This window comes from Photinus pyralis, unplaced genomic scaffold (assembly GCF_008802855.1).
Source record: "Photinus pyralis isolate 1611_PpyrPB1 unplaced genomic scaffold, Ppyr1.3 Ppyr1.4_LG1, whole genome shotgun sequence".
NCBI lineage: Eukaryota > Metazoa > Arthropoda > Insecta > Coleoptera > Lampyridae > Photinus > Photinus pyralis.
In genome coordinates this window covers 14,039,824-14,066,219 of record NW_022170249.1, presented here as the reverse complement: position 1 = coordinate 14,066,219, position 26,396 = coordinate 14,039,824, and the positions used below count along the sequence as shown (strand labels likewise).

Sequence of the window (26,396 nt, the reverse complement as noted above, 5' to 3'; positions counted from 1 at the left end):
GCTTATGCCTAAATGAATTCCGTCCGCCTGCCCGTACGTCTACTAGTAGAACAGAAATTTATTTTGTCGACGCTACTGTTAAATAAATTCTGAAATTTATCAAAGAGATATTTAAAGTAATTCGAAAGAATAACTCATGTATTCTTTGGTAATGCTTCCTGATAATGAAACTACATATTAGTCACGACTTTACTTTCCAACAAATTGGCGCACCATCCCATACTTGCAGAAGTAGGTGCGTAAACGTATTTGCAAGAATAAGCTACAAATTTCATTGAACCTCAGTTGTGGCCTCCAAGTAGCCTTGATTACAATATTTGGAATAGATTAGAAGCTACTATCGGCCAATGAAAACTTCGGATAGTTTCTTTTTTAACTAAAAAAATTTTAACTTGAATATGCTCTAACAATATACATTTCAGAGAAGATATTTAGGGCGAAAAAGGGTTCCACTTCTATGTTTGGCCCACGCTGTATAAGGAAGTTTGTTTTGACATGAATGCTCCGTAGGCAGCTAACGTGTGCCTACTAACAGGCTAGAGCATAATTGAATTGAAAATGACGATAAAATTATGGTAGTACATAATATACATGAAACCTCAAACAAACGGCTGACAGTATATCAACCCCAACCCAATAGTAATTCACACACATTTCGAGTGCCTGACATACATTATATTGTGAGCCGAAACGTGACGAACTCTGCATAGAAAAATGCTAGTGTACCAATTCTTCCGCTTCACAAATCAAAGGATATAACATTTAAAAGAAGTTGTAATTATAAAAATTACCAAGCGTAACCAAACAGCATGGGCGAGATTTCCCACGGCAGATAGGCTCAAGCGACACAAATCTAGAATTACGCAGGAAAACTTTTACTCCTCGTTTCGATGGGTAAATTACATAAGATTAATTTTCTGTAAATTCCGATAAGGAGTTCCTTTGATAAGAGAGATGTGGCTTGCAAATTATCTGAACATCCGTCAAAATTCCATTCACATTATATAAGTGCATATTTTCGCATTCCAGTAACTGTCCGATTTTTCCACTGCGTGAGTTATTCACATTTGAAACATCGATCCTTCGTTATTTCCTGTAATGTCATGAAATCAATAACGTCTGTTGCTCTCCGATAAAATAGCCAGTTAACTGAAAATTACCTATACTTAATGCATCCACAAGTGCTCTATTACCTTTTATATTATTAGCTTTCGATTCTGATTATTCTCCAGGTTTAGGCTGCGGTCCTTTTAGAATGGTGACAAAGTGTGCGACCTAACAACATTGCTGCCAAAGACATTTTAGATTAACTACAAACGTTTAAACAAACAACACAAAACGAATTAATCTGCAATCGCTACGCAACTAAAACACGTTAAATCATTAATAACTTTTTACTATATTCGTGATCTCATAATGAGTGTATTCATTCGTCAAACTAATTCATAAACAAGCGGAAATTTTTCACACTGATATCTTAGTATAACTAACGTTGAGAAACCCTGCTTTTTCATAAATTACCCGAGTTTTGAAATCTAATTACAATTTAATTACCCATAACTTGTAACGGGTTTACATGTCAAAGACCTCACTTGCTAAAATAAAACGACACTAGCAAAAATTACAACGACAATTAATTTTTAACTTATCCACGGCTAGCTCAGTAATAAAAATGTTCTTATAACCTTTACCTTGCGGAAGTTTGGCCCTTTATCTCCTCTTAAAACGTGAAATTCAAAGTCCAATCAATGTTCTCCACGGGTCGCCTGTAGTAACGTGGATATTTGCGGACTTTACTCGTTAGATAATACCGACAACCAAATTAAGCGCACGTGTCATTATTCACACCACGAAAAAATACGGTGCAATTGGTCAAAATAAAGATCATCGTGCGAAAGACGTGCGTCCAGTTACATAAATTAACCGGGTTTCGGTTAAGGACAGTGTAATTAAACGCGCCGGTGTGTTCTATTTCGACAAACGAACGATTGTAAAAGATCAGCAGTTTTCCTAATTCGTAAGGTAAATACGGGAGTAGTACAGCGAAAGTGTCATTCATGTTCACATATTGTCCTTAAATGCATACCACAGTAAACTAGAAGATCGCGGAATTTTGCAATGAAAACCCTTGAAGGATATTGCTTCAAAAGCACACTCCGTGTTCAAAAGTAAGCACCAATATCGTGCAGTTTATTTATCCTTCGAAACCCGGAAACGCACAAGTCGCCCAATGTCGATCCATCTTTCATTCTGTTCTTATCGCATGTGCACGATAATGTGCAATTAGGAAGTACATGATGCCACAATTCACCCCAAAAGTGCAATAAAAATTAACGCGGTGAATTACTTTTTGTATTTATTACTCCCAAATAGCGTGAAACAATGTGTGTGAATTGGTGTGTAACTAAAAATACGTGACAAGTAAATAATTCAGTCTTTAATTAATTTCTAGCGCACCTTAATTATTATGGAGTGGCCCTTGCCCCCACGGCATAATTTTTAAATATAACCGCATTTCGCCGTACTTACCTACTGCATTGTGTATGACGCAATTTATGCGAAAAAATTTGTTGGAGTGCCCGTAACTTTTATTTTTGATGGCCTTCGAAGTAAGTAGCGTTATGAAAACCGAAAACGATTAAAGGGAACATCAATTAGTACACCTTAATCCTCGTTGTAGATATAGAAAGTAAAAACCACACGATGCAGGGTCTTCTTGTGTAACTTGAGTAAGGCCTCGCTTATAATTAATGGGAAATGCATTTAACAGATGCATTATACATACAAAATCCATTAATCTGATTTAAATATGTGGTTTGCTGCTTTTAGAATAAGCTAAGCCATTGAATTTATAAGCTAAGCTGAATGGATTCAAACAGATTTTTTAATTAATTGTACATTTTAATTACATTTTGTTCATTGTGACGATTATCTCTTTTGTAAATATTGCTAGATCCAACTCTGAATCCGATTATTTATATTTCAAATAAAGCCAAACAGAACCAACTGTAGAGCTGTGCTGTATACTACCAAGTAATGTTGGTTGCCTATGCGACTAATTTTTAAATCAGTAGTTCTCAAACGAGTTTTAAAATCACACTTTCTCAGGAGACATTTTATACTAAAAGCATTGAATGGATCAGAATAAATATTAGGTATCGAATGGCCGAAATGTTAATTATTGTAACAAGGCGCGATTTTTATCACTTGGCGTTAGTAAATTTGCCAAAGTAAAAAACCGTACATGTAGAGCAAAAATTCACAGTTCTTTGGCTTATTTTAGGTCTAAAAGTTCATATAAATATAGATCCGCAAACGCTTCGTTATCGATGTACAGGGTGTTACAATTTGATATATAAAAAATAAGATACAGTTTCAAGTGCGAACTGTAAAACTAATAAAAACAAATATCCAAATAAAGCCGGAGCCTACTGGATCATTTTAAAAATTTTACTCTCATTTAACTATCCACCGAAAATTGATTTTTATTTTTTTTTCGATAACAGTCGCAGATACAAAAAATGACTAATTTCTTTTACACAGAAAAAAAAGTTAAGGGGTAGAAAATAGAACGTGACCCCTGAAAAAACATCACCCTGTAAGTTCTCACTACCGTTGAAATGACCAATAACGTAAGAAGCGTAACTTATATTCCAACATGCGATGGTGACTTTGGTCGCATTTTTGTTTAATGGGCTTAGCTAAGTCGCAGACATACGTTTTTATGTCAATTTGATAAACAGAGTATGTGTACAATAAAGACAGTTCAAAATTGGCATTTCTGTGATCGTCGCGCGACGTTACACCGGCAAACATTCAATAGTAGACTGAACTACCCAGAAAATGATGGTTCTACACTGCAATTCTCTTTCTGAAACAAATATACCTGCCTCAGATTCTTCTTTGTTGCATGTAAACTTCATGTCCTTCACGCTGGGAATCACGTCACCAGAATATCTTCAAGTTGGTCTTCGAGAGCCAGTTCAGAGAACCATGAGGCGCCAGAATAATTTTCTGCCAATTCCCATCCGAAATGACAGTGGCCGATGGAAGAAGGGATGCGTTGTGTTAACGTTAATCTTTTCGGATGGAAGGGCCTCTAGGACTTTGAGGAATTGAGGACTTTTTTCCACAGAAAAAGAGGAGGCGGAAGCTCGTTTGCCTCTTTGAATTCTGTCTTGCTCTAAATTGTGAGACAAAGCTTCCAGTGATTTTATTCTCTTTAACAACCTTTGACCCGAGAATCGGATGGGAACGAATTTAATTGTAACATATCATATATCGGACGAGTGAACCAATGAACATACAGACTACAATCTCGTAAGGTATACTAAAGCTAAAGCTTTTTGGCGTTTAATACGCTAAGGTGATCAACGGTTACAGCGGTATAGCGAGGATTTGGTTTGAACTGTAAACTAAGTACTTACCAGCTCATCTAAAATATAGCTCTCAATACAAATAGAGACAAATAGGCATTAACATTTAAAAGTTGCAATAATAGAATTTGTTATTACTTTTGGTATACTGGAATTAGGTGTTTATTGGATTTATTCAAATTGTCTTTAACTATGACTGCGTTTTTTTTGCTTCTGAACCCCCAAGAGGGGTGAGAGAGCTGAAAAGTAGAACGAATGTAAAAAACCGATCATTAAAAATCTGAATGCAAATATTACTAGCAATTTAACTTCCCACACAACTTCAAATGAATATATGCATTTGGCGGAATTACTCCCCAGGCTATTAATACGTGTTCTGGTCTGCTTTAATTATATAGCCTATTATATTGAGCAGAATGTGAAAATTGAATAATATCTCTAATTATACCTATTCGTACTATATAATAATTGCTTATTAGTTTATTACATATGAGGTATTCATGCTATTAGGTATGTAGTGATGAAAAGCAATAAGGAAATACCTACGCTGTGGCCCATTCGTATAGCATCCGTAAGGTGTAGTGTTCGTTGCCTAAACTGACCAAATAGCTAGAAGATGTCAGTTTTGTTTTATTACGCCAATGGCAATGGTGACGCGTTTCCCCCCACTCTTATAACCTCCTTTTTATCCGTTTCCGTCACGTGCCCTTTTAATTTTTACTGGTAGCCAAATGCCTTTACTCCTATGCAAATACTAAGAATTTCTGTCGAAAATGTACGGTCATTATCAAAAGTAATGATCGCCTAATAGATAAACTCTGCAGCATAAGTAACCGTCGGTTCCTCAAGGAGAAGATACGTTAATTTGATTTCCAAGTTACACAATATATGTTGGTTGTGTATGCTGCAGGACTATTCAGCGATGATTACTTTTGTCAATGACTGTACATAGCCTATGGCTACCTAAAAAGTGAATGTGGATCTAATGATCATTCAAATAAATCGGTGGAGATCTCTGTAGCGGAATGTCGTAGATCCTTCAGCGTTTCAACATTAGATAATGTACATATAAGCACAATTCAGTTATTCTTGCGTCACTTCCTCATGCTCAAACCTACTGATTAGCCACATCAAATATGCGCTTAAGTCTAGTGATGGCGCCTCAGAGACTTTTTTAACTTGTTTCAAAATTAATTATCAGACCATCCAAATTTGATTTTATGGATATTATTGTACAGATCAGAGGTTTAGGGGATTTAAAATGATTAAAATGGGGGGGGGGAGGGATATATGTGTGCTTATATGATGATTATGATGCGTATAAATAGTCCGTTCTTTCGGAACATCTTTTAATTTGTTCTTTTCTTTACAGAATTACATCAGCAGATACCATGGAAAGAAAATGGGAAGTTTGGAACCGCACGTTTTTGCGTTGGCAGAAGCGGCGTACTCCTCATTACGGCGCGGTAAACCGGGCGGCGGCACCATGAATCAAAGTTTAGTTATTAGCGGCGAAAGCGGAGCAGGAAAAACGGAAAACACAAGATTTATTTTGCAATATTTATGTTCGGTTACGAGCGGCGTTTCTGCTTGGGTCGAACAACAAATTCTAGAAGCGAATACCATTTTGGAAGCGTTTGGTATTTACTCAACACTGAAAGCGAAATTGATGACTGATCTTGGGTTTTAGGAAATGCGAAAACGGTCCGTAATGATAATTCAAGTAGGTTTGGTAAATTTATGCAAGTTTGCTTCGATTCACGTTCGATGATTGCCGGCTGTATAATACAAGATTATTTATTAGAACAATCTAGGCTTACTTTTCAAGGGCCTGGTGAGAGAAACTATCACGTATTCTACCAGTTAGTCGAAGGTGCTAAAGTATGTTTCTTGCCTATAATTCCAGAGTTACTTATCATTCTGTTTCAGCACAACAAGGAGCTCGCAAACCAATTGTGTCTCAAAGACGCAGATTTTTATAATTATTTAAACCAATCGGGTTACATTAAAATGGAAGGAGACGCGAAACGTCTAGATAATTTACGATTAGCATTTAATGTTTTACAAGTTCCTCCAGCTATGTGCAATGGAATTTTTCAGACACTTTCCGCTATTCTCTGGTTGGGAAATCTTACGTTTCAGGTAGTTTGCGCTTTTGTATGGAATTTGTTTGATTTGTTACAATTTTAGGATGTCGATGGTGAAAGGTGTCAGTTGACTCAGGGTGATATCAATATTTTAGAAATAGTAGCGAACTTATTAGGATTAGATATAGAAAATTTAAATCAAGTGGTTCTAGTACGTCAAATTAATGTTCGAGGGAATATTACAGAGATACCGTTAAAATTACAAGAAGTAAGTAGCTATGGCGCTGCACAGCGCCTTTGACGGCAATCGCAAAGATTTAACCTCTAGAACTGCCTCTTGTTGTTTTGTGACTACCATTGCCTTAAAACCAAAAGATATTACGTTTTTGACTATTTCATTTTCTACCATCTAAATTTACTGCAGCGTTTCCCAGCTGTTATATTATTCCATTAAAAAAATTATTATTTGCAGTACAAAAAGCGAAGCTACTGCGCTTTTCAGGTAATCATTTGAGACAAATTTTCGGCCCTTGAGATATTTTTTAGATGTTGGAACAAATCAGGGTCCTTTTTGCCATGTATTCAGTAGGCATCGCTCGCCAACGCGCCCAAGACTCTTTGCAAATTTCTTTCCTCGCCAGTTTCTGCTCTGGTGTAAGTAGTTGAGGAATCGCATCAAGTAGGCACAGACGCAGGCAGAAATTGTTTCGACCAATATTTTACTTGAAAATAAGATGACCCATTAACACCATATAACTTGGTCATCCTTTCATTGATAGCTTTTGCTCCATTTTCTATTTTCTTACTGGCAATTGCAATTAATACCTACTTCCTAAATGACAACTGGAAAAGGTAGAGATGGAAGATAAGCTGTTGTTTGTTCTAGGCTAGAGAAAACAGGCACGCAATGGCAAAAGCTCTCTACTCAAGAACATTTGCGTGGTTAATAAATCACATAAACACCTGCACCAATCCAGGAAAGAACGATACAAGTTTTCTAGGCGTGTTAGATATCTTTGGTTTCGAAAACTTCGCAGTGAATTCCTTCGAGCAACTTTGTATCAACTACACAAACGAAAAGTTGCACAAATTCTTTAACCATTACGTGTTTGCTTTGGAGCAAGATATTGTAAGTTGCATATGAGCAAATCGGCCGATTCTAAACAAGTGTGAATTTTAGTATCAACAGGAAGCTATACATTATAATCACATAAGTTTTACCGATAATACTTTATGCTTAGAATTGTTAGAGAAGCCACCCCGTTGTGTTTTAAGGTTGCTATCAGAACAATGCCATTTACCAAAAGGTTGTGATTCGTCGTATATTACAAATTTACATGCGGAATTTGAAAATCACGAGCATTATGTTAAGGGTAAGTGGAAATTGTTAACTTTCCATTCTATATTATTTTTGTATAGGTGAAGATAGAAGAAGGTGGGAGACGGAATTTGGAATCAAACATTATGCTGGACTTGTAATTTATAAGGTTAAAGGAATTGTAGATAAAAATCGTGATGTTCAACAAGATGTATTTTTTGATGTGATCTCTAGAAGTAGTAATGAATATGTGAAAGACTTATCGAAGTATCAAGATTTGCTGGGAAATGCTGCTAGAGTTGAAGGTAAGAGCCGTATGTAACACGAAGGTCCGAAAAGGGTGGTACACTACTTTTTTTATATGATTACATTTCCAATTAAGTAACCATACATATAACAGTTGGTTGTTCTCGGATTTCTATATAAACAGCCGCTTCATTTGATCCAATGTGAAAACGAATATATCTATGGTCAAATAGTGATGGCTCTTGCGACACATTAATGCCATTTCTGTACTGAGCTGCCGGCAGTCACAGTTTCAAACTTGGTTCTAAACATGTTAATTACGTCTCTTCTTTGATTATTGACTAAGGTTGGCTCATTGCTTACATTAGCTATCTCTATAGATTATTGATCATAATATAATCTCCTTTGTTTATGTCGGTGCTGCCTCATACAGTATCCGCTGACAGTGTTCTACCAGTTTGCTAACTTCTATTATGGTTGGTGGTGGATAAATTGATAGTAAGGAAGATCTCTACAACAGAATTCCCATAGTGGTAATAACTTAACGTGATTTTTAGGTAAGATGCATGTTCTGGGATTGATTTCAGTGGACTCAGTAATGAGCCGTGCTCCTATTAGTTCCAGATCTTATATTACCCAGGTCTACATCAATATCATGTTTATGCATGTATGCAGAGTAATTTGTGCTAGTTTTAACATAAAGACAATAATAAAACTGGGCTTACCTACTGAAGGGCGGTAGTTGGCAGAGTTGGTTGTGGTGCCCCGGAGGGCCCGTCAACTGCTGTGGCCTCTTGACACTCCATGCTTGTCACATCCTCACCCTCCACCCTCGTCTTGGAGAGGAGTTTGAACGTCACCCTGGTGAAGTTCATATAGGGTCGGTGCATGCAAGTAGCCTCCTTCTTGGTCCAGGAAGTTTTATCCATAAGGACGGCCCAGTTTTTCCTTTTTTTGAGCTACTTCCTTTGAGGTGCTGCCATCAGACCGGTGTCGCTTTTGCGTTCCTTGTTTCCTTGTCTCTTTGTTTGGCGTACTTGTAATACATATACAATGATCAAACCATACAAATTATACTATTAGTTAAGTGGCCAAATCGAAAAACGACTCTGTTTCTTAGTTCTAACGGTATTTTATGAGCCATTTTGGCCACATGGTTTTTTAGATGTAAAAAAATGTGCTGAATCCGATTCTGGATGTTGCCAGGCCGAATTTTGCACTAGTTCACAAATACAGCACGATGGCGCCACTATCTATTGTATTGTGTACTATTTAGTATTAAATTGTTTTCCATAATTTATTACTTATATATACGTAAGAGTTGGTTAATTAACTTCATAGCTAGTTCGGAAAATGTAGGAAAATATATCCTGTGGTGATATATAGAGTGTCCCAAAAAAGCTGTGAATTAATTAAATTAGTGTTTTACATTTTCCTTTGCAAATTTTGTGCTTTTTAAGAACCGTTGGTAAGTATTTAAATTTTTCCAACTACATATATAAATATATATAAATAAAAATTGCGTATTTTTTCCAATGAATTCAAATCGGCAATTAAAAAAACAAAAGCACATTGCATTTTTCAGATGATAACAAAAATGTGACTTTGATATGGAACACCCTGTGTATTATTACATAATATGACAGGTTATTAAATTCTTTATAAAACACTATAGCAAGAATATTTTAAATAACCAACATTTTCAAATTATCGACAATCTCCTAAGACGTAGAGAGTTTATAATTTTGCGGTGCCTGTCCATCTGTCCCGAGATCTGTTCATTAGCACGATACCTCGAAAACGAATGGACCGCCGATTATGATAAAATTTTTCATTTGGATTCTTTATCAGAGTTATAGATCGGAGTTCGTGAATTGGCAATGTATGTAAAAAAATAAAGAAGGCCCTTTTGATATCTCCGTTGGTTATAAACCGAATTGCATGAAATTCAATATGGTCATATATAGTCGAGGGCATAGTTTTAGCCATATAATACGCAATGCCAAAAGTTGGGCCTACATTCACAGTGCCCTTTTTGAATTGCAAACTTTTTTATTTATGAAAGTATTTAAATAAAATTTGATACATAGGCACTTGGAATAAATGCAAATCTAACACCAGGTTCAAAATTTGGTTTTTCACATGCTATAGCCTAGCCACTACCTATAGTAGTATCTCGAGTAGGATTAAATGGCATTAAATGTAAATTAATTACAATAACTTAGCATTAACCACATTAACTTAGATTAACTGAATTAACTTGAAATTAACTGCATTTACCGAAGATTAACTACATTAAAAGTTAATTTTAATTCATTAACTACTATTTGTACACCGAATTAACTAGATGGTTTACCCCTCGGTTCCCGCCGACACAGTGCAGCGGCGCCACTTGCTACACTCAAATTGTTTATTTACCGCCCGCCAAGATACAGACTTTATTTACAAAAAATATGATTTCATTTTTTGGGGTAATGTTCAGAAGTAACTTATCTAGAAAACTGTCGGTTTACTTTTTCCATAAATCGTCTTGATCGAGAGTAAAACAATAAAACAGGTTAGCGCAATAATCGATGCAAAATATCTAACCTTTAAACAGCCGATATTCAGTTGCTATAAACTTTTTTAAAAAAATATTTCAAACATTTTGTGTAGATAAAGGTCTAAAGTTATAAAATATAAAATTTACATATTATTAATATAAAATTTTATTTTTGAAATTTTTTTAGGCGGACGTTCTTATGGAAATTTACATTGGGTGCAGTGGGTACAGAAGGGCGTAGAGTTGTATGTTCTCATGATGCTGTTGCCGGGGACATTTTGTACCATACATATTGTCTCGCAAATGCGATAAGAGACACTGAAAAATCGAATGGTCAGACTAGTCCTCCTAAAAACTTGGCTTTAAATAAATTATGCTATGAACTAAAAGTGCACAAATATCTACAAGTGTCTTGGCGACTGCTTCAATCGTAAAAAAATGAGCAGAATGATGAAAAAATTTAAGTTCTGTTAAAATTTTTGAACGAAATATAGGTAATACATTTGCCGTCAGAATTATCTCTATATTGTTACCGTGTTGTCTGTATAATGTACCCAATATATAAGTTTTGCTATTTTCTGTGCCGCCTGTATGTTTTTTAACACCTCAATCTGAAAAATTATGTAAAATGCGTCTGGCATAAAAATTTATATATTTGGCCGCCATATTGGCCGCCATTTTGAAATTAGCCAAAAATCAGCTTGGCAACATCCGAATTCGGGTTCAGCATACATTTTTACCCTTATAAACGCACGTTTCCAAAATGGCTCATTAAATGCCGTTAGACTTGCGATTTATTAACTATGGCCACCGAACTATATAAGATCAAGACTGGATGATGAGTCACAGACTGCTACTTCTGTTAGATGTATTCCATATTTAGCTCATTAAACATAAAATTCTCTTAGTATAATTAATAAATAAATTATAAGAGAACTTCATTTTTAGGTTCTGGTAACGCGACAGTGTCAAGAGGTACCAGTAAAGGTAAACCAACAGTTTCAGACACATTTCGTCACCAATTACAAGCGCTAGTTGACGTTCTCCAATCTACCACCTCTTGGTATGTACGTTGCATCAAACCGAATGCCTTCAAGTACCCCAACAACTACGATAAGTCTTTGACATTGGACCAGTTAAAATATTTAGGAATGTTAGATATTATTCGAATAAGAAAAGAAGGGTTTCCAATTCATATGAAATATGAAGATTTTGTAGTTAGATATTATTGCCTGTATCGAGGACGTCTTCCAAACGATGTTGTCACTGCAACTAAAAATATAATAGAAACGTTAAATATTCCAAAAACCGAGTGGCAGTTGGGGAAAAGTAAAATATTCCTGAGACCTCATGCACACGATCCGATTGAAGATGCACGAAATAAAATGATCATAGCAAAGGCGGTGTTAATTCAAAGGACTTACAGGATGTACGTCGCGAGAAAGAATTATTTGCAGATACGCAAGGCGAGTCTTCAGCTACAGCATGCCTATCGTGGTTGGAAGCAGCGCATACAATTCCTAAAAATGCGTAGAGCTGCGATTATTATTCAAAGTCATTTGCGTGGGGTGTTCGCGAGGGAGGTTGCGGCCGCTTTGCGTGAGATGCGTCGGGTTGAAGAGGAAATGCGTAAGCGGGAGAAGTTGGAGGAGGAGAGGAGAGTACGCGAAGCCGAATTGGCGGAGTTAGCGGAGCGGGAACAGAAACAGCTTGAATTGGAGCAAAGTGAGCAAGCCGCACAAAAAGAAATCGACACGTTGTCCCACATGGCCGAGCAACTGAAACCGCGCTTAACCGAGCAAACCACCGAAGCAGTCGATTTGGACAACCTCTTCGCGTTTTTATCCGATGTGCAACCTAGCCGCAATCAAATAATCGACGAAATTGGCGAGAAAATGGACGAGCTTGTAGAAGACTTGGATGTGGAATTGGAAACTGTAATTCAACAAGAACTGGAAGGTCTGGCTCAAGAGCAACAGCAACAACAGCTTGCGCCGAAATTAGGTCCGCCAACCCTGCCCGAACCTACTGAACCACCTCCTCCGCCTCCTTCGACTGAAGTACCCATTGTTCAAGAAAAGACCGACGTCAGTGAACCGATTTACGAAGCTGTTCTTCCACGTGATGATGCTACTTGCGTTTCACCACCACCTCTACCGGCGCCTCCGAAATTACCTGTTGAATCGCCAAAACAGAGTCCACCAGTTTCTCGCTGTAGCAGTACTGGGGTGAGTAGTTTTATTTTTATAGTATTAACATTTTGGGAAGGATTTTTTCTTTACTTAATTTTTTGATATATGGTATGTATGTGGTGTATAAATTTGGGCCACGTGGCACTTCCAGTTCTGGTATAGCGCTACCCCTAATGTGACGCCACATTTCTTCAGAACCTGGAGGACCCAAATGCACGCTCATCCTTCCCACTTTCTCCTCTAACTATGGGAAGAGGCTGTACCGGAACCGCTTGAGCTACGTGTATGCCAATTTTAATCCTGACATTACGATCCTTCCTCTATCAGCGAAGTCGCTAGCCCAAAAACGGGGAAAGTTGGAGCGTTCGGAAGGAAGGTCGCGTCGTTTTACGCATAGGTCCCCTTAGAGTGTCAAAAAATCGACTTTTTCATATGTCAAATAGTTAGGTGGGGAAATAAGTCTTTTTGAAGCGGTTTCCTGCATAGTTAGCCAGCAAAAAAGCCCTCGCATTTTCGTTCTCTAACAAACCAAAATTAGTTCTGGAACCTAACCTGTATTCTGTTATATTTAGCCACAATCATGGCGGTATCAAGAACAAGAAGCTAACCCTGAACGTGAGCAAAGACGAAAGCATCGTGTCGAGAAAAAACTGCAAGAGCTTAACGACATTAGGGAAAAAGAAAACACCACCGAAGACACATACCATGACATGGTTGAGTTTGCCCAAAACTACTTTAACGCGCACGAACGCAGCCCCGAAGGTACAATCATGGCAACCCTGACGCGGAAACGCCAAAGCGCCGAAATGATTCCCAAGTACGAAATGGTCACATATTATAAAGGGAATAGCATCCCCAACTCCCATATTCACATGTACGACCCCGATAACGTAAACGTAGCCTGCACTGTTTTTAGGGTAAGTTAAAATGGAACTCAAAAGACTCTTATTTTATGTCACTAGGATCTCTGCAAGTACATTCGCGGCGAATTAAATCCTGAACGGGAATTATCCGTTATACAAAGCATCATCGGTTACGCGCTTGAGAGGGAGGAGTTGCGTGATGAGATCTTGGTCCAATGTGTACGGCAGGCTACCAATAATCCTCAGCCCGATTGGGCCGAGCGCGTTTGGCTGTTGCTCTGTCTGTGCGTTGTTTCGTTCCAACCTTCAAAATTGTTGATACGCTACTTCATCTCGTTTTTGCGAAAGAATACGAGCCAAACTGGAAGAATTGCGCAATACGTGCAATGGTGTCTTGATAATTGTAATAACAGCCGAGTAAAAGTTAGAGAGCACCCGCCTTCGTCTGTTGAAGTCGCTGTAAGTTTACTTAATTTCTACATCAATTCGTTAATTTTATTATTTAAGGCGATGAAACGACTAGGCACGATCGTTTGCCGTTTCTTCTTCCTGGATGGTCGCACCAAGGCTATTGATGTTCACCCGACCGATACTGCAGGTGACGCCTCGCGTAAGTTAGCCGAAAGATTAGGGTTGCGCACGTTGGATGGTTGGGCGATTTATCAGAGTCGACCCGATGGAGAGGAGCATGTACGTGCACACTATTTCTTGTATGATGTTATAGCAGCGTGGGAGCAACAGTAAGTTCGTTAAAGATTTTAATTTAAAATTATGTGTGCGTATTTTAGGAATCAAAATAAACTCGTCCCTTCTGGCGGTTTGGCGTCATTGGGACGAAGAAGTGGTGCTACTTTGACTGGTGGTGAGAATAGGTTTATATTTAAACGACGGTTGTTTAAAACCATACGGGAATTAAGTCAAGATCCTGTTGAAGTGAATTTACTTTATGCCCAAGCAGTACATAGTGTAGTCAAAGTAAGTATGTTTCTCTTGGGTGTTTTATACGCTTTTGGCGAGGCTTTTGGTTACTCTGTAGCCGTGCTCACCGAAATGCGTTGCAGTTAGGTCGCGTTTATATAGAGAGTGCTTGTGTTTATATACAAAAGTCATACTCTCATACATATCAGAATCTATAGAAGTCGGTACATTGAATTTTTAACTAGGAATCGTACATGATCTTACAGAAAGATAAAAAAGCATTGAATATAATAAAAGTAACACCCCACTTTTTTCATGGAAAAACACGTTTTGAAGCACCAGGAATCCGAATCAAGCAAAATCTTGATTATGTTGATCGATCTGTCGGTCGGTCTATCTGTCTGTATTCTCATTTCCGGCTGAACCGATTTAAACCAAATTTGGTACACATATTCTTAGACATAAATCGGCAGAATCGCGCATACGCAGGTGTGCGGGTCAGCGACGGACCTATGGGGGGGGGGGGCAAGGGGGGACAGGCTGCCCCTCCAATACTTAACTAGTTGGCAATTTTGACAAGAGTTGGTAATTTTTATTACCAGTTGGCGAATGCCGCGAAAGTAGGTAACTCGTAAATGTGATAAGTCGACTATTGAAGGAATGAGAAATTGCGGCAAAATCTATAAAAAAGGACTCTTTAATAGGAAACTCACTTCGTTCTTCTTCAACACAAGGTTGGTATTTTGGTAATGCTTTTAATTAGTATTAGAGACCGTATACTGATATCTTACATTTTCTACATGATTTATTAGACTTGGAAATACCATTAATACTTAATAGATACTACCCGTTTGAGTTGGAAATTTTTACAGTTGAGTTGGCAAAATGTCATGTCTGCCCCCCCGATTTTTTTGTCTAGGTCCGTCCCTGGTGCGGGTGGAATCTATGCTAGCCACAGCAAATTTTTTTTCCAATTTTTATTCCCTACACAATATACAAATCAACACACCTAAATTGAATACCTATCTGTCAAATTTTAAAATTCTCAGTATGGAAACAAATTTTAAAAATCAAAAGTAGAATTACAAGCAATACTCATATCTCGACCGCAAATAATGGATGCAACAAAGATTAAAACGTGGACTTCCGATTCAGTTGAATTCGCAAAGGAAAAAATAGATATCTGCATTAATAACGCGAAAGAAAAAACGGACACATTATTAACTCAAAGTAAACAACTTTCACAAAGTATTCACGACCTTAAACAGGCTGTAGACAACGTTTTACACTATGCTGAGGAATATAGTTGTCACTACGAAATAAAACCATATAAAGCGCCTGTGGAACTTGAAGAAACTAGCGATGATTCTGATAGTTCTGTAATAGAAAGGTATCGTAGACTGGTTATCAAGAAGGAAATGTTGGCGAAAGTCTCTAGTCAAAGGGTCTATTATTGATCCCTAGGTTAAAATAAAACAAAGTATAATACAAATTATTAAAGAGTAATTTTCATTTTCAGAGTGATGATTTTCCGGTGACCGAAAAGGTGGCTTTGCAACTGGCTGGTCTACAGGCACAAGTGGCGTTAGGAAATCCGAAAGATAATAACAAATTAGAGTATTACACTGACATTGACACCTTCCTACCGTATCGAATAAGTCGTACTCGAGGTGATGACGTGTGGGTACCTATTTTGGCCGAAGCGCACGTTCAGTATGGTGCTGGGCGTTCGGAATTGACAGCAAAAGCCTTGTATCTTTCCTGCGTAATGCAATACCCCCTTTACGGTAGTACCATGTTTCCGGTTACTTACCGTGGTTATTGGTCATATGGGAACTCTCTAATACTCGGCATAAACAACGAAGGCGTCATGCTTATTAAACCCGATGATAAATTTGTGATCAATGAGTATCGATATCAGGAGGTGGAAAGTATACTCATAGACCCTAGCGATAGTTTTATCACGCTCACTTTACAAAGACACCTAAATGAGAGCAACCACAAGTGTTTTGTGTTTGAAACTACTCAAAAAAATGAAATTGGCTCACTGATTGCCAGCTACTGTCTTAATCTCGCCGGTTGGATCACCGAAAACGACGCCCCACCTAAGAAACTTAAAAGTATTACGAACGAAGACCGAATTCGGCTGTATCACAATTTGGTAAACTGCAGACGCGCGCTTGTTGACAACGATATCTTGCGCAAACCAACAGACGCGGCCAGTAACTTTATACGTAACACTCTAAGAAGGCTCAGTAAGCATAAATTGGATAAACTACGACAAGAGCATGGTGGAGACTCCGGAGAGACGTACAAGGGTTTTCATTACGCATTTTGGGCGTTTAGCAGACAACCGCTTTCGCAAAGTATCAGTCGAATGCCTGAAGCTGAAGAACAAATTATGCTTCAAGTCTTTCAAGTGATACTTACGTATGCTGGGTTAGGACAAAATGGTAGGTTTTCGTGGTAACGTTGTTTAGTCACTTATAGCGTTTCACTTAAGTTTTCAATTACTTGGACATTATACCAAAGTGCTGTTAATACTTTCTGCAAAGAACTTTTATCAATTTCAATAGTTCTAAATTAAATAATTTTAAAGGTTACGAGCACTAACCTACGCGATTTATTGCATTGATTGAAATTATAATTATGATTTTAATAGAAAACAGGATTTGAATCTTCCTTCAAGTGACAGCTCTGCGGTGGAATAACCATCTAAGAATAAAGAATGCTAATAATTTCGCCAGTTAACATTAACTATCCCTTAGGTGAAGTAATTCGGCGAGCGGAGGATGAACATGTAACGCTACTACAGTCAATATTGGAACGCTGTATGAGAAAAGAGTCTCTCCTGTGCGAATTATATTTACTTTTAATAAAACAAACGACTGATCACCCCGATCCCAATTCCAGAGTAAATTTACGCCATTGGGCTCTACTCTCGTTGGCCTGCTCAGTGGTGCTGCCGCCTAGTAAAACTATTCGTAGGTACTTAATCGCCCATTTGAAGAGGTGCAGTTCGGATTACGTGACAGAAGAGGGGAAGTACGCGCGATTTGCGGAGAAGTGTCTGTCGAAAACTCAAGGTACTCGCCGAAGACAGTGGGCACCATCGAGGGAGGAGATTATTTGCACTATAAATAGACGTCCGGTATATGCAAGGTTTCATTTTATGGATGGTCAGTACCATTCTGTTGAATTTCATCCTTCGGCAACCGCGCGGGATGTCCTGGAAATTGTCAGGGATAAGGTCGGGCTTAAGTCTGATGCGAAAGGTATTTCCTTGCTTCGTGTGGCTGAGTTTACATTGTTCCGCTTTAGGTTACGCCATTTACGAGGTTCTGGGAAGCACTGAGAGAAGTTTATCGGGGGAGGAAAAAGTGGCGGATGTAATGGCCAAATGGGAAAGATACAGGATGGCAACTGCTGCAAATACTGTAAACAGTACTGGAACAGCCAAACGTACTCGGCCTCAATATCACTTCTTCCTTTTTAAGAAGCATCTCTTCTTGGACAGTTTTCTTAATTTATCCGATCCTGTTGAAAAGGAATTGCTTTATCACCAAGTTTTACACGACCTTCGCGCGGATAGGTTCCCTATCACAGATAAAGAGGCGGTAAGTAAAAATTTTTTCTAGGCTCATGGGTGGTTATTAACATTTACAGTAACCCTTGTGCTCTTTAAAACGATTTTTTGTAATTTAGTTTGCCCAGTAGACACTTGTTTTGTCCCCAATTATCCTCCACATCTACTGATATACTACCGCCTAACCGCTGACCCTGCAACAAACTACATGTTTAAAGAAGTGAAACAGTTTTGTAGTAACGACACCAGCACAATGAGCATAGTAATCAATTCTATTCGCGGATTTCAAGTTTTCTTTTTGCGGAAAATGCTACCCATCTGTTAGGGATACCAAAACAAAAAATCAAAGTCAAAATCACATGTGCTAAGATGCGGGGTATTAGATTAGGGGTGCAACTGTCTATAGAGGGAGTTCACAGGAGTGCAGTATTGGTCTCATGGAAGGTTTGTTGTCTTGCAAAAGAATCTACTTTTACTACCTGTCACCTTTCTAGCTCTGTTCCAGTCCTCGGCATTTTGGCATGTGGTACAGGAGGGGAAGTAGGTCAACCACATGTCGTTGTATATCACGCCCTGTATTCTTGATTTTTTTAGGGTAGCCACAGTGTGCATTGTTTGCTTTGTTTGACAAAAACCACCATTTCTCGAGTTGATTCGATGTCCCGTAAAATATCTCCTCCAAAATTTTGTCTGAGCTACCTTTATGTTTGCTGTACTCTATTTACGCTTTGTGGTAGCTTTTCAATACGTGGTTTTTGATTTGTTGAAAAGGAGAAGAATTCCTCTCTTGCTTTTCCAGTTCTTTGTACCACCAGGTAGTTTTTGATTCGCCGTGGTTGAGATTGGATTTGGAGCAATAGCTGTTAGTCCAGGCTATATAATATTTTTTGACAAATAGAAATTGGGAAAAAATAATTAAAACATCTGAATTTTTCCGCGGGTGAAATCACGGGGGTTGAAAGGGGTGGAAAGTGGTGTTTTGCAAATTGTGGCAAAACTATTAATTATAGCCTAAAATGTTAAATGTAAAAGTTATAGAGATTAAAAAAATGAACAACTTTTGTATCTGCACTGTTTTCATATAACCTCCAATTTCCTACAAAAACCGGAAAAACTATTTTTTTCGTTTTTTATTCTTAGTTTCGCGAAAAAATGTCGTAGGGGTTTGAAATTTGGAGCAAACATAGCTTGTTTTATGATAAGAAAGAAGATAATTTTTTAGGCCTGTAAAGTTAACCATTTCCAAGATCTCACGATTTCTGAAAAAAACCACTTCTTCTTCGAGGAGATGAAAAATCTATTTTTTTTCATCGTACAGAGGTGCGCGGGGTAGCAAAATTTTCGGGAAGATATATATTTCAAAAAACAAAAATAAAAAAATATTATTCCTATAGCAAAAATTCGAGAAAATCGCCAAAAATTGGAAAAACAGTTTTAAGATATACATGATTTTTGATATGATAAATCAACATATTAGATGTTAATAAAGATTTTTTCGAAATCTTTCTTTTTGCTTCTCTTTAATGTTTGCTTAAATATTGTCTTTTGTTATCTTATGTTCAACTGTTTTAGTTAAAACACCTTTATTATTTCTTTTTTCTGCATTTTTACCGCAATAAAAGCAATTCAATTTCAAAATAAAATCGGATTATCTTGCTTCCTGATTCCTGAACAATTTCTTTTTGTTCACTGACTCTTCTTCCTGCCTGTTTTATAGCTGATGCAATTGCGTTGGGCCTGTTGCAAACTTGTAAAATTTGAAATAAGAACGTTAGTTTTTCCGGCCATTGACCAAACCAAATGATTTGAGATGTAAAACCTGGAATAAACTTTATGAGGGTTTTATCCATAATTCCTGTAAAACGATCAACAGGGCCAGCTTAATCCCATCAGCTGTAAAACAGGGAGGAAGAAGAGTTATTGAACAAAAACAAATTGTTCAGGAAGCAAAAGAATTCTATTTTACTTCGAATTGCTTTTATTGCGGCAAAAATGCAGAAAAAAAAATAATAAAGATGTTTTAATTTAGGCAGTTGGGCACTGGGAAATAAAAGAACATATTTTAGTAACATTAAAGAGGGGTGAGAAGACAGATTTCATAAACTTTTTATTAGCGCGGATCCAATACGTTAATTTATTTGCAAAAAAAGCTATTTACCTACGGTCAAAAACGATATACCTTAAAACTGTTCCCTCGGTTTTTGCCGCTTTTCTTAAAATTTTTCTATTGGAATAATATTTTTTATTTTTGATTATTAAAATGTAAGTCGTTACGAAAATTTTGCTACCCCGCGCACCTCTGTACGATGAAAAAAAATAGATTTTTCATGTCCTTGAAAAATAGGTGGTTTTTTTCAGAAATCGTGAGATCTTGGAAACGGTTCAACTTTACAGGCCCCAAAAAGTATCTTCTTTTTTATCATAAAACAAGCTATGTGTTCTCCAAATTTCAAACCCCTACGACATTTTTTCGCAAAAATAAGAATAAAAAACGAAAAAAAACAGCTTTTCCGGTTTTTCTAGGAAAATTGGAGGTTATGTGAAAATAGTGAGATACAAAAGTTGCTCATTTTTTCAATCTCTATAACTTTTACATTTAACATTTTCGTCTAAAATTAATAGTTTTGCCACAATTTTCAAAACACCACTTTCCACCCCTATCAACCCCCGTGATTTCACCCGCGGAAAAATTCAGCTGTTTTAATTATTTTTTTCCAATGGGGGTTTACAGTATAGTTGAATTCCGCAGTTCTAATTTAATAAGCGTGTACCTGAAACCATAAAACATTTTTTTGGACAGTAAAAGTTTATTTAAAAATAGAGGGTGATTAGCAAAAAAATAATGAACATGTGCGGTTTTAAAGGTTTATTCAAAACGATATGATTGTGGCGGGCTCTGTGACGTAATAAGCCCGACCAATCAGCTCCTAGAACCATTCAGATGACATAACGACTTGGCAATGTTGCAGGAGAATGGCATTTATAACTTGCGTCATCTGTCACAGGCACTTGTCACTTTCGTGCTAGATGCAGTTAAACATCTCACTCAAAACGTCAAATATGACAAACGTCAGACCCTCGCGTAAGGTTGCCAACTCACTTCTACGTGATTGGTTGTAGGTTTGTGACGTATTTAGTCGGAAGCGTTTCAAATTCGGACTAAAAACACAGCTTTTCAATAATTTATTTTGGGTTTATTTTACTCGCAAATAAAAATTGAGGACACACGGGTCTTTTTATTTTTAATGTACTTTGTGGATCAGAAATAAAAAATGAAGGCGGGATGACCCCATTTCTATTAACTAATTTTTTTTGAAAATAAATTATTTTAGAGCTATTTAGCCTGGACTATGTTGCTATAGGAGATTACTGCTACTCCCAGCTGGTCAGCTCTAAGAGGTTCCATTTGGAAGACGGTCCTTCTGAATCCGTGGGAGGTTGCCAAACGCCTTATTCTTTTCTCTTCATCTCTCATACAAAGATGCACAAAATCTCATGCATCCACTTTCATTGCTTGGAGGTGGGTAGTGAGACTCTATTAGTGAAGGGTTGGACATGGATATTGATTAAGTTCCTGTTATCATTCATATATGGTGGTAAGGGGAACTGGAGAAAATGGGTCACAAAAACACCTTGTTTCAAAAATTGTTATATTTCATTTAACATTGATTGAAAACATTTCTGATGGTACCTAAGGAAATGTATTTGTAAATCACAGATGATGTTAACGGCGCTACAAGCACAATTAGAATTAGGAGATTGCACCGATCTTGTACCCGATTATCGGCCTATCGCCAGCCATTGCCTACCTCCACGACTAGTACCGTCCATTCCACAAGAGGGCGTGATTATGCACCACCAATCGTTGCGCGGCATGACGGCATCAGAAGCGAAGCAGGCCTTTCTAAATTTGATTCAAAGTTGGCCTCTTCACAAAGCGACAATTTTCGACGTTATGGTAACAGATTTATTTTTACAATCATTTTTTTTTCATAAACGCTGGATTATTTTAGCAATCGTTTACCTCCAACTGGCCTAGAGTGTTATGGTTAGCGGTGGATCAAAGTGGTCTACATTTACTCGAACATAGATCTCGCAACGCTTTGTGTACCTACGAATATTCAAACATATTGAGCTTCGCACCAGCTTTGAACTGTCTTATGATAATAACAGGAAGCGAACGAAAACAAAGCAAAGTCATTCTTACGACGGCCCAAGCTTTCCAAATTGCTACTTTAATCAGAGAGTATCTAGAAGTTCTTCATGGCGAAGCATGCGAAACGAGACGTTTACAAGCTCCCAATAATCGACCAATCAGTGTTCTTCACCAACAGCCACCATTAGTACCTCCACAGCCTAGCTAGAAAAGAGTTACCTTCGCCGATCAAGTAACTGCAACGCATATTTGAGATTTACCGTTATTTATTAGTGATCTCATCTAAGCAGTTAATTGATCCAGCGAAGTTTCTTGTTAAAAATGTACCAAAAGAACAAAGACTTAGATTTATTCAAGTATTAAACAAATTGTCTAGTATGTTCAAATTGTAAAAAGTGTAAATGGATCGTGACTTACCTATCTTTTATTATTATTATAAGACTGAATGCGAATGGTATATTATGTAAAATTCATATTGCATTTATTACAATTATTTTATTATTCATAATTACATAATTATAAGATTGCTAGTCATTGTAAACCAAATAATATGTATTCAAATATGCACAAATTAGTTTACGAACTTAACTAATTTGTGATTTTTGTTTAAACATTAATTGAAGATTAACATTATTATTATTAATGATATACTTGACAGGATTAAAAGTGAACAGATTTTAATAAAGATGTTAAAGCGTTTTTAAGTTTTTTTTATCAGATAGAAGCATGTGGAAAGTGATGAAGAACAACAAAAAACAAAACAAGAAAGAGAAAATCCAAAATGATGCTGAGATGATTCAAAACCGGCCTTTTTTTTTGCTTGAATTTAGACGCAAAAGGACTTATTTGGAATCACCTTGGAAAAGACAGTTTTTTCATATAGTTCATCCTGTAGAATCTAAAATCTTTGGCGGTTTCAAGATTGGAACACTACACCAATTGTTACAGGCATAATAAGCCTAATAAAAAAAAATCAAAATCAGAAGCAAATGGCAGAGAACCAGAAATCCTGAAGTAAAAAGATTACTAAACAACCTCGCACATCGTCTGAAGAAAGAACATGACAAATTCAGAATTGAGTCATATCGAAGATACATATTGCAGATATTGGTTCCGGCACCCAGGCATGTGGAAAACCATAAAATGATTATTGAAGCAGCATACCAAAATACCGACGCTAACTAATGGAAATGATGTCCTCTGTGCAGACAGCAAAAAATCTGAAGCTTTTGCCAAACACAGTCTTGAAACAACTAGTACAAAAATACCTAGCATCAGTGTCTAACACATGTCTTTGCACTGGCTACTTTCCTCGAAACTGGAAACATGTTCACCATCCTTGTATTTGCTAAACCTGGGAAAAACAAAGAAGATATCAAGGGTTATCGACCAATAAGTCTACTTATGACATCTAAAATCTTAGAAAAAAATATTCATATTCCACTACTAAAAATTGTGGAAACCTTCCTTTCAATTTGGGTTCAAAAAAGGGCATTCAATTCGTGATCAACTCAAGAGACTTAGCTAAATTGAAAAAGGATTTGAAAATAAGAGTTATACCAAAGAATATGGTTATACTACAATTATCTTCTTGGATGTGGTGCAAGCCTTTCATAAGGTGTGGATTAAAGGCTTAAAGAAAAAGCTGCTCAATATCAACGCACCAAGCTACGTGCAAGCAATCATCTTCTCGTTCATGGAAGACAGAACCCTCGCCGTCAAGATAAACTCTTACACATCCAACATTAAAGCAATACACGCTAGAGTTCCCCAAGGAAGTATACTTGGGCCCCTTTTGTTTAACATTTACACATCAGACTTCCCCAGCTACTACAGCATCCATAGCCACATTCGCTGACTAGACGACGATAATCACGCAAAGCATAGACTAAAAAGAAGCGTACAACAATTGCAGCACGCCAAAAGATTAAGGCGATACCGGAACATACTAGCGAGACCGGTAGCCGCAGGAGAACCGTATTCCATAACATCGAGGCTAGAGAAGTCATGTCCGAGCGTGTCTCCTTTGAAGTTCGAAAAAAGGATCAATGGATAGGAAGCAATAGTACATAAACGAAAGGAAACGGAGATGCGGAAGCGACCGGTTGGTGCTGGTTCAGCTACCGAAACTTTATTAACGCCGTCAACTCAAGGACCAGGAGATCCCTGCGTCAAGACGACGAAGCGATGCGGGCCATTACCGAAGAAGAAGTTTCCGACGCCATAAAAAATACCAACTCAAGAAAGGCGCCGGGACCGAACGGCATCGAGAACAGGGCGCTCAAGTAGCTCCCTCAACATATGGGGTAAGAGCTCTCGCTTTTATTCCGAACGCGATGCTAAGACTGCGGCACTTTTCTCGGTGGAAACGTGCCTACGTAATTATGTTACAGAAACAGGGCCAGTCCACGACGTTCCCACAGAATTATCGCCCGATCAGCCTGCTGTCGGCGATCGCCAAAGTAGCGGAAGCGGTGATCCTGGGGAGCCTGCAGGACCAAACAGAGGAAAGCCGCGTCATTCAAGACAAGCAATTCGGATTCCGGTCGAACATGCGACAGAAGGCTTCAACCGCAAGCAGTCCACGGGTTCAGTCTTTTTGGACGTCTCCCAGGAGTTCGATAAGTTCTGGCACAATGGGCTAGTTGTGGAAGATGCTGGAGTCCATTCTTCCTTTAGCCACGGTCCAATTTGTTCCATCATACCTCAAAGACAGACTCTTTCGTTTTTTAACTCGTCGCCCTTGAGAATATACTCGTATAAACTCACTGTAATGCTTTTAATACATAAGTAACTATTATTACTGAGCTAGCCGTGAATAATTAAAATTGATTTCTGCCAGTACCGTAGAGATTCAATTTTATTTTATACCAGAGGGGTCTCCAACTCTTGTAAATGTTACTAGCAGAGCTGGGCAGTATTCGATTTTGTAAATACTTTTTAGTATTCAAATCCTCTAAAGTATTCAAATACTTTGTAATTAAATACCTTTATGGAAGCAGTATTTGTACGTATTTGTAACTCAAATACTTTCGTAAATATTTAGTATTCGAATACTTCGCAAAGTATTCGAATACTTCGCAAGGTACTTGAATACTTTGAGAAGTATTCGAATACCTCGCATAGTATTTGAATTTTTTACCAAAAATCAACTACTCCAAAATTTCTCGGGAAAACACTTTTTCTTATTAATTTTGGTGCGTAGAATCCAAAAGAATTCGTACTTTTTCGATTAGACTTCTCAATCAAAAGTTATGGACTAGAAACCAATTTCTAAAGAAAATTCAAAGGGCTGTAACTTTTGAAGTAGTAGCCAAATCTTGGAACTGTTTGAAATTATGGATTCTACATGCCACATTCTATAAGAAAATTTTTTTTCCGGGTCAATCTGTGACAATTTTTTTTCGGGCCTCAAAAAAAGGCAGTGTATATAACAATAAAAATATAAAAAAAGCTAACCCCATACAAAGTATAACTTGATTTTTGAAGTAGTATTCAGACTTTTTTCTAGTATACTATTTTAAATTTTTAATGTAGGTATTTGAGTGACAACTATTTGAATACTTTTTACTGTATTCGAATACTTTTCAAAGTAAGATAATGAAATATTTTTCAAAGTATTCGAATACTTTTTATAGTATTCGAATACAAATACTTATTTTTTAAATTATTTGAATACTTTTCAATGTATCTGTATCTAGTATTCGCTTGTGCTGGACGTAAAAGTATTTATTTGTTACTCAGTTGTAAACGTTGATTAATAAGACAAAACGCAAACGGGTAAACGTCATCTTTAAACGCTATTGACTTGTAAAACTGACAGCTGACGTGTAAAAATTTTACAAGTTAGTAATCTAGTAATTTCATTGGCCAGAATTAATGCGAAGTCTCTGTTACATGGATATCATGATGTTTTAGACATTTCTTCGAGATCAATTTAAGAACTAATTATTTTCGTTTACAAATGAGTAACAAATAAAATATTGTACATTATACGCCAGGTAATAGTTTTTACTGGCTCTAGGAGGTGACCAGCTCGCCTGACGGCTCGCCAGTCAACTTCTCCTATCGCCAGTAAAAACTCACTTACCTCGCTAATAATGTAAAATACT

The 26,396-nt window shown here is 37.3% G+C and overlaps 1 protein-coding gene across 2 annotated transcripts in view; it reads left to right on the top strand.

Annotated features, from left to right (window-relative positions):
- LOC116171867 (myosin-VIIa) overlaps positions 1-22,700 on the top strand; it is a 54,058-nt gene extending 31,358 nt beyond the window's left edge. Inside the window, exons 1-18 of one of the 2 annotated variants that reach the window (XM_031488909.1) lie at positions 1,834-2,022; positions 5,749-6,016; positions 6,067-6,257; positions 6,306-6,518; positions 6,567-6,731; positions 7,350-7,592; positions 7,644-7,836; positions 7,883-8,086; positions 11,518-12,797; positions 13,334-13,678; positions 13,724-14,083; positions 14,132-14,364; positions 14,413-14,599; positions 16,062-16,995; positions 17,311-17,817; positions 17,864-18,159; positions 21,847-22,086; positions 22,142-22,700. In XM_031488909.1, the coding sequence (XP_031344769.1) occupies positions 5,779-6,016; positions 6,067-6,257; positions 6,306-6,518; positions 6,567-6,731; positions 7,350-7,592; positions 7,644-7,836; positions 7,883-8,086; positions 11,518-12,797; positions 13,334-13,678; positions 13,724-14,083; positions 14,132-14,364; positions 14,413-14,599; positions 16,062-16,995; positions 17,311-17,817; positions 17,864-18,159; positions 21,847-22,086; positions 22,142-22,492 (6,180 nt within the window). In that variant the 5' untranslated portion in view covers positions 1,834-2,022; positions 5,749-5,778 and the 3' untranslated portion in view covers positions 22,493-22,700. Of the gene's footprint in view, positions 1-1,833; positions 2,023-5,748; positions 6,017-6,066; positions 6,258-6,305; positions 6,519-6,566; positions 6,732-7,349; positions 7,593-7,643; positions 7,837-7,882; positions 8,087-11,517; positions 12,798-13,333; positions 13,679-13,723; positions 14,084-14,131; positions 14,365-14,412; positions 14,600-16,061; positions 16,996-17,310; positions 17,818-17,863; positions 18,160-21,846; positions 22,087-22,141 lie in introns of those variants that run through there. The other variant, XM_031488902.1, reaches the window with a different exon arrangement.
- Positions 22,701-26,396: the final 3,696 nt, after the last annotated feature.